Genomic DNA, 14405 nt, shown 5'->3' on the forward strand with positions numbered 1-14405 from the left:
ACCTTGTAGCTTTAGTGCTAGCAGATGTGTCAACTACTGCAAATATATCTCAAGGTCTCTCTCTTTGCTTATTTAGGCCTGTCTCCTCCCTCCTACACATTTCCAGCTCCTGCAGCAGTTATTCCTCCTGAAGCTGCCATTTATCAGCCCTCTGTGCTCTTGAATCCACGAGCACTGCAGCCCTCCACAGCATACTACCCAGCAGGCACCCAGCTCTTCATGAACTACACAGCGTACTATCCCAGGTAAGGCTCTGATGGAAGTGGAAATGAGGGACAGAAACAAAGGACTCCTTTAATAGCCGCTGCCTGAGTTCACAAAAGAATGTTGTCTGCCACGTTGAAGGTTAGCATGACCGGCAACGGTTTCTGGTCATATCTCTGACCAAGAAGGTTGTTTCAAGACAAACCAAAATGTTTATTTTTTAACCATCTATTGACAGCATGATATTTTAGGTTACGTGTGTATACAACTTTCCATTTTTCCTTCTATTTTAGGGTTGTTAGTGAGTAGCACAGTAATCATTCTAATAGGGTGGCAGTATCATGTGAATGAATTACAAAACGGGAAAATCCATGATGATGACAATTATATTTTTAAGTACCATGAATTCATGTCAACCCAAAATAAATAAAAACTGTTGTTTTAAATTTTATAGGGCTTGTATTCTTTCCTCTCTAAATCTTTACTAACAAGTCCAGAATGAGATTATTCAGTACTTTATTAGAATCAACATATTTTAAATCTGATTATTTTTAGTTGTCCTCAATTTCTTGGAGGCAACAGGATATAATGGAGAGAAATTTGTCAGTCTGGAAATTGGGAGACCCGAGTTTTGGTCTCATCTGTTCTACCTGAGGCAATTCACTTGACCTTTCTGGTTGTTACAAAATGATGAGATCAGCCACGCTTTTGGAGTCCCTCCCAGGTCTGATTGCCTGTGATTCTAACTTGTATATATAATAACCTCTCGTTCTCAATTTTCTTTTCAAAAAAAAAAAAAAAAAATTTTTTTTTTTTTTAAAGTCTTTGTTTGGACTTCCCTGGCGGTCCATTGATTAGGACACCGCACCTCCACTGGAGGGGGCCCAGGTTCGATCCCTGGTTGGGGAAGATCCCACATGCTGCAAAGCCAAAAAAAAAAAGTCTTTGTTTAGCTACTAACCAGTTCACTTTATTAAAATAAAATTTTACTTTGGCACAAGCAATATTGCTCAAAAACTTTGTAAAGTATACCAGGCCTTGTTTTTTCCTTCTCAAGCTATTTAAAATAAATGTTTTGAGTACATCCACCAATGTGTATGTGAGGTTTTTGATAAGTGGCCTGGAACTTACCTATCTGATCTCTGTGTGGTTTTTTTTTTTGTTTATTTGTTTTTTGGCCTTGCTTCGTGACTTGCAGGATCTTACTTCCCCGACCAGGGATCGAACCCAGGCTCCCTGCAGTGGAGGTGCGGGGTCCTAACCACTGGACCGCCAGGGGATTCCCTGTCACACTGTATTTTTTATTCTCTCTCCATCTGCAGTTTCCCAATAGGGAGCAAGAACTTTGGAATCTTGGTAGCAGTGAAACTGGTAGCCACTATTAATTAAATTTGTTTAATTTTTTTAGAAATTTTAAAAACATTCATTAATGCTATTGAAAATATTCTTTTTGTTTTGTTTTGTTTTTTGAAAATGTTCTTTATTCTCCTGGGGAAGAAGAATAGGGAGAAAGCCATGATAACCATCAGCTGGCCATCTTTTGAAAGCTTGAAAAAGGTCTCAGAAGCATGAGTAATTGTTAATTGTTCATGGTTGAGTACCGTCAGACACCCAGCCCAATCCCAATCTGTCACCTTCTCTAGACCCTGTGACAGTCACTTGCTGGTAGTGGCTCTGGTTATAAGAAAGATCTCTGTCTTCTTGTCTGACACCATCAGAATGTCAGGAGTGGAATGCGTTGTGCCACTGGATGCCTGGTGCAATTTCTTGTGCCTATAATACACTTGCAAAGTATCCAATTCCACCATTGCCTTGCTATCTGGACACTGTTAAAAGAAGGAATCTCTTAGAAATAGTTTTCCATCACAGTGAGATGGGAACTTGAGTCTTGAATTGAAGCCCCAAAGGCAAGCGGAACTGACATTTCTGGCTTAATAGCTCCTGTAATTTTGGGCCCCTGCTTATATGTTAATTTTTTTCTACTAGTGTTTTTTTTTTTTTCTACTAGTGGTTTTAAAGTTTGTAATGTCCTCATTATTAAGTCTAAGAGGATAGAAGTAGTGAGTAAAAGTAGACTCCCATTCTACACAACACCAAGTCCAAAAGTAACCACTACTATCAGTTTGATAACATACACGTATCTGTGTGCTTGTAAATAATGTGGCGTACTAACATACTGCCCACTGTTTTGTTTTGTCTGTTTGTTTGTTTTAACTTGCCAGTATGTCATTGACTTCTTCCCTAAGGAATATCTGTATATTTACCTCACTCTTGTAACTTCCATTTGATATCCCAAGAATGAAAATATATCATAATTTAACAATTCCTTTATTTTTATAGACATTTAATTTTATTTTTCTGTTAAACAAACTCGTATTGATCTTTAAATACTTCTATTTCTGTAGAACAATTTCACAGGAGTGGGATTTTTAAATCAAAAGTCATGTATGTTATATTTAAATTAATATTTCCAAATAACTCCTAGTATGGTTCACTTTCAATTTACATTTCCCTAATTCTAGTGAAATTACTGACACAAAGTGTTCAAACATGGGGATGTGCTGTTAACCATACTTAAAATCTGTAATAATTTAAAAAGCAAATTCCAAAAATGATAAAATATTTTACAGTTTTGGGAGAAAGCCATTAATTTCTAACATCACATGACTGTAAGGCATTTGAGGCTCTGTGATGTAAATGTTTAAGTATCTTTTGGCCTATTCTCTGATACGTAGGAAAGTGTGAGATAGCAAACTTTAGGCTAAAACAAGATATTAAATCAGAAGCTCTGGAGTTTGTCTCTTTTTAAATCAAAAAAAAAATAAATTCCCTCTATTTTTTTTTATATTTCATTGAAGTATATTGATTTACAGTATTGTGTTAATTTCTGCTGTACAGCAAAGTGATTCAGTTATATATTCTTTTCCATTATGGTCTATTGCACAATATTGTCCCTCCACTTTTTTTTTTTAATTTTTAAAAAATTTTTATTGGGCTTCCCTGGTGGCGCAGTGGTTGAGAGTCCGCCTGCTGATGCAGGGGACACGGGTTCGTGCCCCGGTCCGGGAAGATCCCGCGTGACGCGGAGCGGCTGGGCCCGTGAGCCATGGCCGCTGAGCCTGCGCTTCCGGAGCCTGTGCTCTGCAACAGGAGAGGCCACAGCAGTGAGAGGCCAGAGTACCGCAAAAAAAAAAAAAAAAATTTATTGGAGTATAGTTGATTTAAAATGTGTTATCCACTTTTTAAATGAAATATGTCCGTTTGACTTCAGATTATGCAACATGTTCATTACTTTAAAACATCAATATGCTAACATTTTGCAGACTTTTAAAAGTATGCCCCTCAAAAAAAGTAACTGGTTTTACTGTTTTTAACTTTGAATTTATCTGGGCAAACTATAATTTAGTACCTCTGTGTGCGACATACTGGGAATATTAGGGTTAATGAAATATGGACCCTTTCTGGTGTAGAGTAGCTGACAGAGTTCATCCCTGTGCAAAGTCAGTGACTTCAAAGGGCTCCTTCAGCTAGCAGGCATTTGTTCTTATTTTATTTCCTCTAACTTGGTATATTTGGAGATAGAACCTATGATGGGTATTTCATCATAAGGATTTGGGTTACTTGAGGAACATTTAAGGAGAAAACAGTGAACCAGTGAATTGCTTTCTTTTTGTTTATTGTTAAATGAGTTTTTAGCAGTCTAAATGTGTGGCTGTAACAACAGCATCTTGAAGAGCAAGTGAAATTAAAGCAAGTGGTTCTATTTTCTGATTATGAACATTGGTTTTTCCTTTCACCCCTTGGAAGAAGATTTCGGTTACCCAGTATCCCAGAGCTTAGCCCAGGGTACAAAAGAATTAGAAGGGACTATCTGTTCATGCCCACCCTGCTTATTACTCAGAACTCTGTTTTCACACCTTGTCTCTCCCATTACATAAAGTCCTACCTTCTGTTCTGACCGCTCATTTTTCTTAGAAAAGAATATTCTCTTTTGCATCAAAGCTGTAGCACACGTAAGAAACATGCTGAGTCTTCAAAGAAATGTTGTGTGATTTAAAGAAAGATGGATCAACATAAATGTCTTTTGTATATCCGTTGCCTCACCTTTTGTAGGTGAGGCAACGGATATACAAAAGACATTTATGTTAATGTCTTTTATATGTTATAAATAATAACATATCACCTTGAACCAAAAGAGAGGGCAAGGGATGTTTGACATTTTTAATGAGTGACACTTTATTTGCATACCCATGAGAAAGGTTTGGGAGGTGTGGGAGGGGACTTTTATTTTTTCAGATAACCATTACTTGTAAAATCATTCTTTCTACCCAAGCATTGAATACGTATGTTTAGTAATATTGAGGCATTCTGCAATGCTTGGTTTGTTGTGTGGTGTTCTTGTATTCTATTCTGAAATTCTTTGCACCTGAGTCAAAAAGAATACCAAGCCTCTGAGAGATGCATGCATTTCCTATTTTGAACACTTGGCTTTCTTATTCCAGTTTCCTTTTGTTATTGAGATAAGTATAGGTTCATAAGGTTGTAACAAACAGTACAGAGGCATCCCATATACACTTTAACTAGTTTCTCACAGTGGTAACATTTGACAACCAAATGTAAAGTTAAATTTACTTTCTAATTTACTCATTGAAAGCTTTCTTTTTTTTAGTATATATTTTATTTATTTATTTTTGGCTGCATCAGATCTTAGTTGCAGAACGCGGGGTCATCCTTGATGCATGTGGGATCTTTCGTTGCAGAACAGGCTCCAGAGCACATGGGCTCTGTAGTTTGTGGCATGCAGCCTCTCTCTTTGAGGCGCGGGAGCTCAGTAGTTGTGGCACGTGGGCTTAGCTGCCCCGCCGCATGTGGGATCTTAGTTCCCTGACCAGGGATCGAACTTGCATCCCCTGCATTGAAAGGCGGATTCTTTACCACTGGACCACCAGGGAAGTCCCAAAAGCTTTCTGATAGGACTAAGAAAAAGTTCTTGTTTTAAAAAAATTCTTTTTATAACTTAAACATTTAGTGCCACAAATGCAAACTGGAACTCAGCATGCAGTGAAATTATACTAGAACATTGTAACAATGCAATATTAATGCAATATCAGGCAATGTTGTTATAACGGAGAAGCACCAGATAATTTTTGTTGGTGGGAACAACTTTTTTTTTTTAGTTTGAATGACATGGCTAAATGATGTAAGCAGGAACTGCTGTGGGCAATTCAGTCTATACTATCAGTCCCTGAGAATTCAGTGTAGTTTCATGGAATAGTCATTTGTTAGTCTAAAGACCTTATTCATATGATGAGCAGTTCAGGGAATTTAAAATATGCTTAAAATTCTTTTCAGCGTTGTAGAAAATTATCAAGTGCAGTGAAGGTCAAGGAAAAAAATTTTCATTACCCAAAACACTTGATTGATTTCAATGTGTAAGGTTTTTTTCCCTATGGATTTTTTTTTCTTACAAAATGGGGATGGTATTATACATGTTATTTTCAAGCATAACTTTAAAAGAATCTATTACAGAAATTTTCAAACTAACATAATTTGGGAGAATATCTATTACCCAATTTCAACAATATCAATATTTCCCAATCTTGTATCATCTGTTTCCATGCGTACCCTGCTATACCCTTACCCGCAGAACATTTTAAAGCACAAAAACCTAGAGATCATTTCTTTCACTTGTTGCTATTTATGTGCCCAATATATCTTTAAATTAAGCACCTTATTCTTAAGCATTAATGACTTTAGTTAAAGCAGAACTTAACTAAAACACATGTGTCAATGTTGATAAACCTATTTTGCCTCCATTGCCCTATTTAAGCATTCCTTGGTATATCTTTAAGACATTACCTTGAAGTAGGCTAAAAGGAAAAATTGACATTTGTCTATGAATTTTATCTAATAATATAGAGTAATGACTTTTGATTTTCTTTACTGTGTGTTATGTGGTCTTTTAAGCCGCCTTTTTTTTCTTTTTCTTTCGGCTGCTTTGGGCCTTTGTTTCTGCACAGGGGCTACTCTTTGTTGTGGTGTGCGGGCTCCTCATTGCGGTCTTCTCTTGTGGAGCTTGGGCTCTAGACTCACGGGCTTCAGTAGTTGTGGCTTGCTGGCTCTAGAGCGTGGGCTCAGTAGTTGTGGCTCACAGGCTCTAAAGCGCAGGCTCATTAGTTGTGGCGCATGGGCTTAGTTGCTCCGTGGCACGTGGGATCTTCCCGGACCAGGGCTGGAAGCTGTGTCCCCTGCATTGGCAGGCAGATTCTTAACCACTGTGCCACCAGGGAAGTCCCTAAGCTGCCTTTTTTTAAACCAAAAGCAAAATGGCTTTATTAGCAAACATTTTCCATTTAAGTTCAAAATAATCAAATCATAATAACCACGAAGCTAGAATGGGATTGCTTCTGGAGAGGTTCTGATCTGGAGGGGGAGGGGTGTGATGGAGTCATACTGCTGGCTCTGTATTTGTACCTTTCAATGTTGTATGCTATTCCTATTCCAAAACAAGACAAAAGCTCATTTAAAAAACAGAACGCCAAAATAGTTTACAAAATAATAACTTCTGTAAATGTGCCTCTCTGGAAATTGTTGTCTTCTGTTACTTCTGTTACAAATGTCCATGGTTAACAGTGTGTTTTGCTTCCTTCTTCATCTAGATTTTTCATCAAAATATTACTCTTAAAAATGTCACTGTTTTCTAAACATGTAAGAAGATCAGTTGTTATCATTTTATACTTTAAATCAAGCAAAAAGATTACTTATAAAATAATTTCTACTTGTGAGGGCAATTCTTGTTTTGAGTAAGCAGTCTGTAACTTTACTATGTATTTGGAGCATATTATGATAACTGTAGTAGGGGGGTTTTTTGTTTGTTTTTGGTAATCTTTGACATAATTAGGGTAAGTTAAGTTCAGTTACCAAACTATTTTGACAGTACCTAAATTTGCTTACGATTTCAGTGAAATAGATTCTTAGAAGATTTCTTTATTCCTTCCAAAGTGTTTTTATATTTGTTGGTTACTTAAACTTTCTCCAAGGGGTAGATGCACATGCACAGAGCAGCTTGTACAGCCTTTAGGAAGAGCTAACAGAAATTGAGAATCCAGATGTGATCATCCGTCCTTCTGCCTCAGTATTAAACTCAAAAAGAATGTTGAAAAGTCATCCTTCTTGAGATTGTTCATTTCAGATGAACAAGTTAGTTCAGAAATTTCCTACGTGAAAAGTGACTCCATCTTTTGCACTTGCTAGGATTAAAACATTGTTTCTCCAGTCACTTTCCAAAAATATATGGTCTTTGTAACACTAGGGGTGTTAATAACCTTAATACAAAGGCTCGGTGCAGTAATTTTGCAAGAAGTAGAAACCAGATTTCTTTTTGCAAGACTTCTCGGCATGTTTTCTATGTAACTGTGTTTTAACTTTCTATGTTTTTTATGTGTTTTTTTAATTAATGTGTTTTAGTTTTCTATGTTAATGTCATCTCATCCAGAGGAGAGAATATAGTCTTCTATTCTTTTCCCTTAACCTCTTTTTCTAATAGGACAGATAATGCTTTGATTCTCTCTCCTCTAGGGAAATATGGCAGGTCCTCAAAATATGAATATTATCGTGCTATGACTACTTCTATTTTGGAATGCTACCTGATAACATCAGTGTTACCAATGTTTAGTAATTTGTAATTATTAGATGAAAGGGTGTTATGAGAATTATTTCCGATAGAGTATATATTGTGTTGTTAGACACCCTGGCCTTCAGTATTTTCATATCTTTCCCTGCTCTACAAAGAATTTTCTATGAGTTATTAGGATACATAGAATATTATAAAATTAGATTATGTACATTAGGATTTGAAAAAATATAAGATAGGAAGAAATATTTGATAGTCTGACAACAGAATCTTAGGCAATTAAATTAATATTGGCATAACAATCATAGGCTCTGAGCATGGGGAAACTTGAATTACAAAACTCATAATTTCAAAGGAAAGAAAGTCATTAATTCTCAGGGAAATATAGTTTTTCTCTACATTGGGTTTGAAAGTTTTTACCCAAATACGTAGAGAGAACATGGAGTACTGCCATGGAGGAAATCTTCACCAACTTTATAATGTAGTCACTGGTGTGTTTCATTCAGTAGTTTCTTTTTCTTTTTTTTTTTATAATATTTTTTTTATTTTTGGCTGCATTGGGTCTTCGTTGCTGCACGCAGGCTTTATCTAGCCGTTACTCTTCGTTGCTGTGCGTGGGCTTCTCATTGCAGTGGCTTCTCTTTGTTGCAGAGCACGGGCTCTAGGCGTGCAGGCTTCAGTAGTTGTGGCGCGTGGGCTCAGTAGTTGTGGCGCACGGGCTTAGTTGCTCTGCAGCATGTGGGATCTTCCCGAACCAGGGATCAAACCCGTGTCCCCTGCAATGGCAGGCGGATTCTTAACCACTGTGCCACCAGGGAAGTCCTCAGTAATTTCTTAATGCAATCTCAGTGTGACTTGCTGAATGAATCTCAGCAGTAATGTCTTCATAACTGTGATGCTCTAGCAGTTTTCTGAATATAAACCTTTGGGGAGACCCCTCTTGTGCTATTTACTTTTTCCCTTCATTTCCTCTCATCTCCCTTCAGTTCTTTGCCCATTCAGGCAACTCCAACAGGGTTTCTTACCCAGCTCAAGTGCAGTCTCCTTGTTAGTTTATGTGATGCGGTACAGTCCCTCCATGCACTGTAGGACCTCGGAGTTCAGGGTTACATTGACTCACTCATTTGGCCCCTAACCCGTTGGGTTCCTTTGTAGTTTTATCAATTTTTGATCCTCTGTAGCTTTTGAGTAGCAGTTACATTATTGTTACCATGTACACCTGAGACTGATAAATACTGACACTTGAGAATCTGAAACCTAAGTAAAGATAAAATGGAGGTAAAAACCCAAAACAATGACTTAAAATGAATGTTAGGATGCGCTACTGGCATAGTCTTGTTTTGATGGACAGCTCTCTTTTTGCCGTTATTTAGGGTGTGGTTAAAAAATTCCTTATCTTTCTCTAAACCACCGCCACAAAGCAGATGCACATAATTTTTACGTTATCCTTATTCTGTGGCGATGGCATAATCCATTTATTCTGTGGTGATGGCCTAATCCATTTATACTTTATACTTTGAAGCTATTCTTTTGTTTAAAATTGTTTCCTTTATAACATACAGCACTCCCTACCATTCCTTAAATTACATGGGATTTGAAAAAGGCTAAGATTTTCTGATAACTGAGCAACTTTCCATGGAAAGCATTAAATATCTCAAACATTGAAGGTAAATTGTACTTAACTGAATTGGATTAGTTGAAAAGTTAATTTATTTACTTATTTTTTTTAATAAATAAATTTATTTATTTTTTGCTGCATTGTGTCTTCGTTGCTGCACACGGGCTTTCTCTAGTTGCGGTGAGCAGGGGCTACTCTTTGTTGCTGTGCGCGAGCTTCTCAATCCGGTGGCTTCTCTTGTTGTGGAGCACGGGCTCTAGGCATGTGGACTTCAGTAGTTGTGGTGTGTGGGCTCAGTAGCTGTAGCTCCTGGGCTGTAGAGCACAGGATCAGTAGTTGTGGTGCATGGGCTTAGTTGCTCCGCAGCATGTGGGATCTTCCTGGACCAGGGCTCGAACCCATGTCCTCTGCATTGACAGGAGGATTCCTAACCACTGCACCACCAGGGAAGTCCTAAAAACAGCTTTATTAAGGTAGTTTACATATCATAAAATTAACCTATTTTAAGTATACAATTCAGTGGTTTTTAGTGTATTTACAGAATTGCGCAGCTAATTTTAGAACAATTGTGTAAACTAATTTTTAGATAATGTAACAATCTAATTTTAGAGTAACCCATTACCCCCAAAGGAAACCTGGTGTCCATTAGTAGAAACTCCCATTCACTTCCTTTCTACCCACTTTACTTGCCCCTCCCCCATCCCTAAATAACTATCAATCTATTTTCTGTTTCTATGGATTTGCTTGTTCAGCTATTTCATATAAATGGAATCATACCATATGTGGTCTTCTGTGACTGGCTTTTTTTTTTTGGTGGCATTGGGTCTTCATTGCTACATGCGGGCTTTCTCTAGTTGTAGCGAGCGGGGGCCACTCTTTGTTGGGGAGCGCAGGCTTCTCGTTGCGGTGGTTTCTCTTTTTGCAGAGCACAGGCTGTAGGCGCACGGGCTTCAGTAGTTGTGGCACGCAGGCCCAGTAGTTGTGGCTTGCGGGCTTTAGAGCGCAGGCTCAGTAGTTATGATGCACGGGCTTAGTTGCTCCGCGGCATGTGGGATCTTCCCGGACCAGCGCTCAAACCCGTGTCCCCTGCATTGGCAGGCGGATCCTTAACCACGGCACCACCAGGGAAGTCTGACATGTGAACTCTTAGTTGCAGCATGTGGGATCTAGTTCCCTGACCAGGGATTGAACCTGGACCCCCTGCATTGGGAGAGCAGAGTTTTAGCCACTGGACCACCAGGGAAGTCCCTGCACATTTTTAAATTGAGTTATTTTTCTTACTGTTTTTTAGTTGTAACATTTCTGTATATATTCTAGGTAGGAGAGCTTATATGACTTACAAATATTTTCTCCCCGTCTGTGGGTTGTCTTTTCATTTTCTTGATGGAGTCCTTTAAAGCACAAAAGTTTTAAGTTTTGATGCAGTCCAGCTTATCTATTTCTTCTTTTCTCACTTATACTTTTGTTGTCAGATATAATGCAAGGTCATGAAAATGTATTACTACATATTCTTTTTTTTTATTTTTTTATTTTTTTGCGGTACGCGGGCCTCTCACTGTTGTGGCCTCTCCCGTTGCGGAGCACAGGCTCCAGACGCGCAGGCTCAGCGGCCATGGGTCACGGGCCTAGCCGCTTCGTGGCACGTGGGATTTTCCCAGACCTGGGCACGAACCCGTGTCCCCCGCATCGGCAGGCGGACTCTCAACCACTGCGCCACCAGGGAAGCCCACTACATATTCTTTTAAGAGTTGTGTAGTGTTAGCTCTTACACTTAGGTATATTATCATTTTGAATTAATTTTTTATATGGAGTGAGGTAGAGGTCTAAATTCATCCTTTTGCATGTGGATATTTCATTGTTCCAGCAACATTTACTGAAAAGACTTCTTTCCTCATCAAATTGTCCTGGAACCCTCATCAGAAATCAATTGACCAGGGAATTCCCTGGCTGTCCAGTGATTGGGACACTACGTTTTCACTGCCACGGGCCTGAGTTTGATCCCTGGTCGGGGAACTGGGATCACATGGGCTGTGCAGCGTGGCCAAAAAAAAAAAAAATCAATTGACCATAAATGTAAGGGTTTATTTCTCACCTCTCAAATTCTATTCTATTGATCATTGCCTACCCTTATGGGAGTACCACACCATCTTGACTACTGTAGCTTTAGAGTAAGTTTTGCATTTAGGAAATGTAAGTCTTCCTACTTCGTTCTTTTTTAAGAAAGTTTGGCTATTCTGGGTCATTTGTATTTCCATATATGTTTTAGCTTCAGTTTGTCATTTTCTGCAAAAAAGCCAGTTGGAATTTTGATAGCTATTGCATCAAATCTGTACAATTTAGAGATAGTATTGCCATTCTAACAAAATTAAATCTTCTGTTTATGAACATGGGCTGTCTTTCCATTTATTTAGATCTTTTATTTTCTAACAGTGTTTCATAGTTTTTAGTGTACAAGTCTTGCTCTTCCTTTGTCAAATTTTTTTCCTAAATATTTTGTTCTTTTTGATGCTATTGTGAATGGAATTGATTTCCTAATTTCCATTTTGGATTGTTCATTGTAGTGTATAAAAATGTAGTTAATTTATTTTATGCATTGATCTTATATCTTTTAACCTTGCCAAACTGGCTTATTCTAGTAATAATTCAGCAAACTGTATTCGATTTTCTACGTATAAGTTTGCCTTCTCTCTATACTACCATTTTTACTCCATAAGTTACTTTATTTCTTGCTGTTTTTTATTTCAATAATCTGAAAGACCTGGAATTTAGGTTGAAAGAAAATTCTTATTCTCATGCCCTGTCAGGTAGATACAGATTATTTAATTTTTCTTAAGATATGTTGTCTACAGCAGATAATGCTAGTGCAAAGAATAAAGATGTGAATCCCAATTGTATTGTGTTTTGGCTTCATTGGAATAGGTGCTACCCTACAGATGCTGAACATAATTGTCATTTATAGCCTTAAATTTCTAGTTAGATAACTTTTATTTTATCTTGGTTGTATTTTGAAGGTATTGGGTTGGCCAAAAAGTTCCTTTGGTTTTTAAGTGAAAATAAAAGACATATTTTTCATTTTCACCAAGACCTTTATTGAACAACGTATTCACCATTTTGTTCCACTACCTTCTGCCATTTTTCAGGCAACTTCATAATTCCATCTTCCCAAAAGTTTTTATCTTTTTGAGCAAAGAACTGTTCCGGGTGCCTTTTACAGTCTTCCAGGGAATTGAAATTCTTTCCATTAAGAGAGTTTTGTAAAGACCGAAATAAATGGAAATCTGAAGGTGCAATGTCTGGTGAATACAGCAGATGAATCAGAGCCTTCCAGCCAAGCTGTAACAATTTTTGCCTGGTCATCAAAGAAACATGTGGTCTTGTGTTATCCTGATGAAAAATTATGCATTTTCTGTTGACTAATTCCGGACACTTTTCGTTGGGTGCTGCTTTCAGTTGGTCTAATTGGGAGCAGTACTTATTGGAATTAATCATTTGGTCTTCCAGAAGGAGCTCATAATAGAGGACTCCCTTCCAATCCCACCATATACACACATCACCTTCTTTGGTTGAAGACTGGCCTTTGGTGTGGTTGCCCCACGATCGCTTCCATTCCACATTATTGTACAGTATCCACTTTTTATCACCTGTCACAAATTTGTTTTAAAAATGGACCGTTTTCGGGCTTCCCTGGTGGCGCAGTGGCTGAGAGTCTGCCTGCCGATACAGGGGACACGGGTTCGTGCCCCGGTCCGGGAAGATCCCACATGCTGCGGAGCGGCTGGGCCGGTGAGCCATGGCCGCTGAGCCTGCGCGTCCGGAGCCTGTTCTCCGCGGCGGGAGGGGCCAGAGCAGTGAGAGGCCTGCGTACCGCAAAAAAAAAAAAAAAAAAAAAAAAAAGGAACGTTTCAGTAGAGAATTGCATGCACAAATATGGTCAAGAAAGTTTTTATCGCTTAACTTAATGTGGAACCCAAACATTAAAGCAATTAACATAACCAAGCTGGTGCAAATGATTTTCAGCAGTTGATTTGGATATTTTGAGTATGTCGGCTGTCTCCTGCGTGGTGTAACATTGATTTTTCTCCATTAATGTCTCGATTTGATCACTATCAACTTCAACTGGTCTTACCCGACCTTGGAGCATCACCCAGCTCGAAATCTCCAGCACGAAACTTCACAAACCACTTTTGACACGTTTGATCAGTCACAGCACCTTCTCCGTACACTGCACAAATGGTTTTTTGCATTTCAGTTGCGTTTTACCTTTCTTGAAATAAGAAAGCATAATATGCCGGAAATGTTGCTTTTTTTCTCCCATCTTCAATATTAAAATAGCTACACAAAAATCACCAATTTTGATAAGTTTTTTTTTTTATGCATGCTGATATGACAGCTGTCACAATGCAATCTAACAAAATTGTTTCAAATGAAGTTAAGACAACTAAGTGCTACTAGGGCCATCTTACGGAAAAAACCAAGTGAACTCTTTGGCCAACCCAATACGAGATACCTAGATTTAATTTATAAGAGATCTTTAACCAGAGGCATAGAATATGCCAGGTCAGAGTCATAGAAGTAAGTTGTATACTATGGAAATGATCTGATTTTCATATCCAGTGTGGAAAGTCTGAGTAACTCAGCAAAATACACAGAAGTCTTGATAGTCTTTGAGTATTAGTGTTAGTATCTATCAGGCATTTGACATAAGCAAATATGGTCTTTGAATGAATGGTGCTTGTATAGGGAGATACTGAACTAGAAGTTGAGAAATCTGGGTAGTTCTTCAGTTTTGTGAAGAGCTAACTGGTTGTGTGACCTTTGGGAAATTATTTAACTCTTAGTTTCCATTTCCATCTCTGTAAAAATGAGGAGGTGTGGCTAAATGATGGCTAAAGTCCTTCTCAGGCCTAAAGTTCAGCATTCCCTCTCTTTGCTCTGACAGTTACACACAGA

General features: G+C 38.2%; 1 protein-coding gene across 8 annotated transcripts in view; it reads left to right on the plus strand.

Annotated features, from left to right (window-relative positions):
- The window catches only part of ESRP1 (epithelial splicing regulatory protein 1), a 57393-nt gene that overhangs the window by 30242 nt on the left and 12746 nt on the right, over positions 1-14405 (plus strand). For all 8 annotated transcript variants that reach the window (XM_027131419.1, XM_027131415.1, XM_027131418.1 and 5 more), the window contains one exon: positions 77-245. In XM_027131419.1, the coding sequence (XP_026987220.1) occupies positions 77-245 (169 nt within the window). The remainder of the gene's footprint in view (positions 1-76; positions 246-14405) is intronic.

Source organism: Aethalodelphis obliquidens, unplaced genomic scaffold (assembly GCF_003676395.1).
Source record: "Aethalodelphis obliquidens isolate GAN/ISIS:26980383/991018 unplaced genomic scaffold, ASM367639v1 scaffold39, whole genome shotgun sequence".
NCBI lineage: Eukaryota > Metazoa > Chordata > Mammalia > Artiodactyla > Delphinidae > Aethalodelphis > Aethalodelphis obliquidens.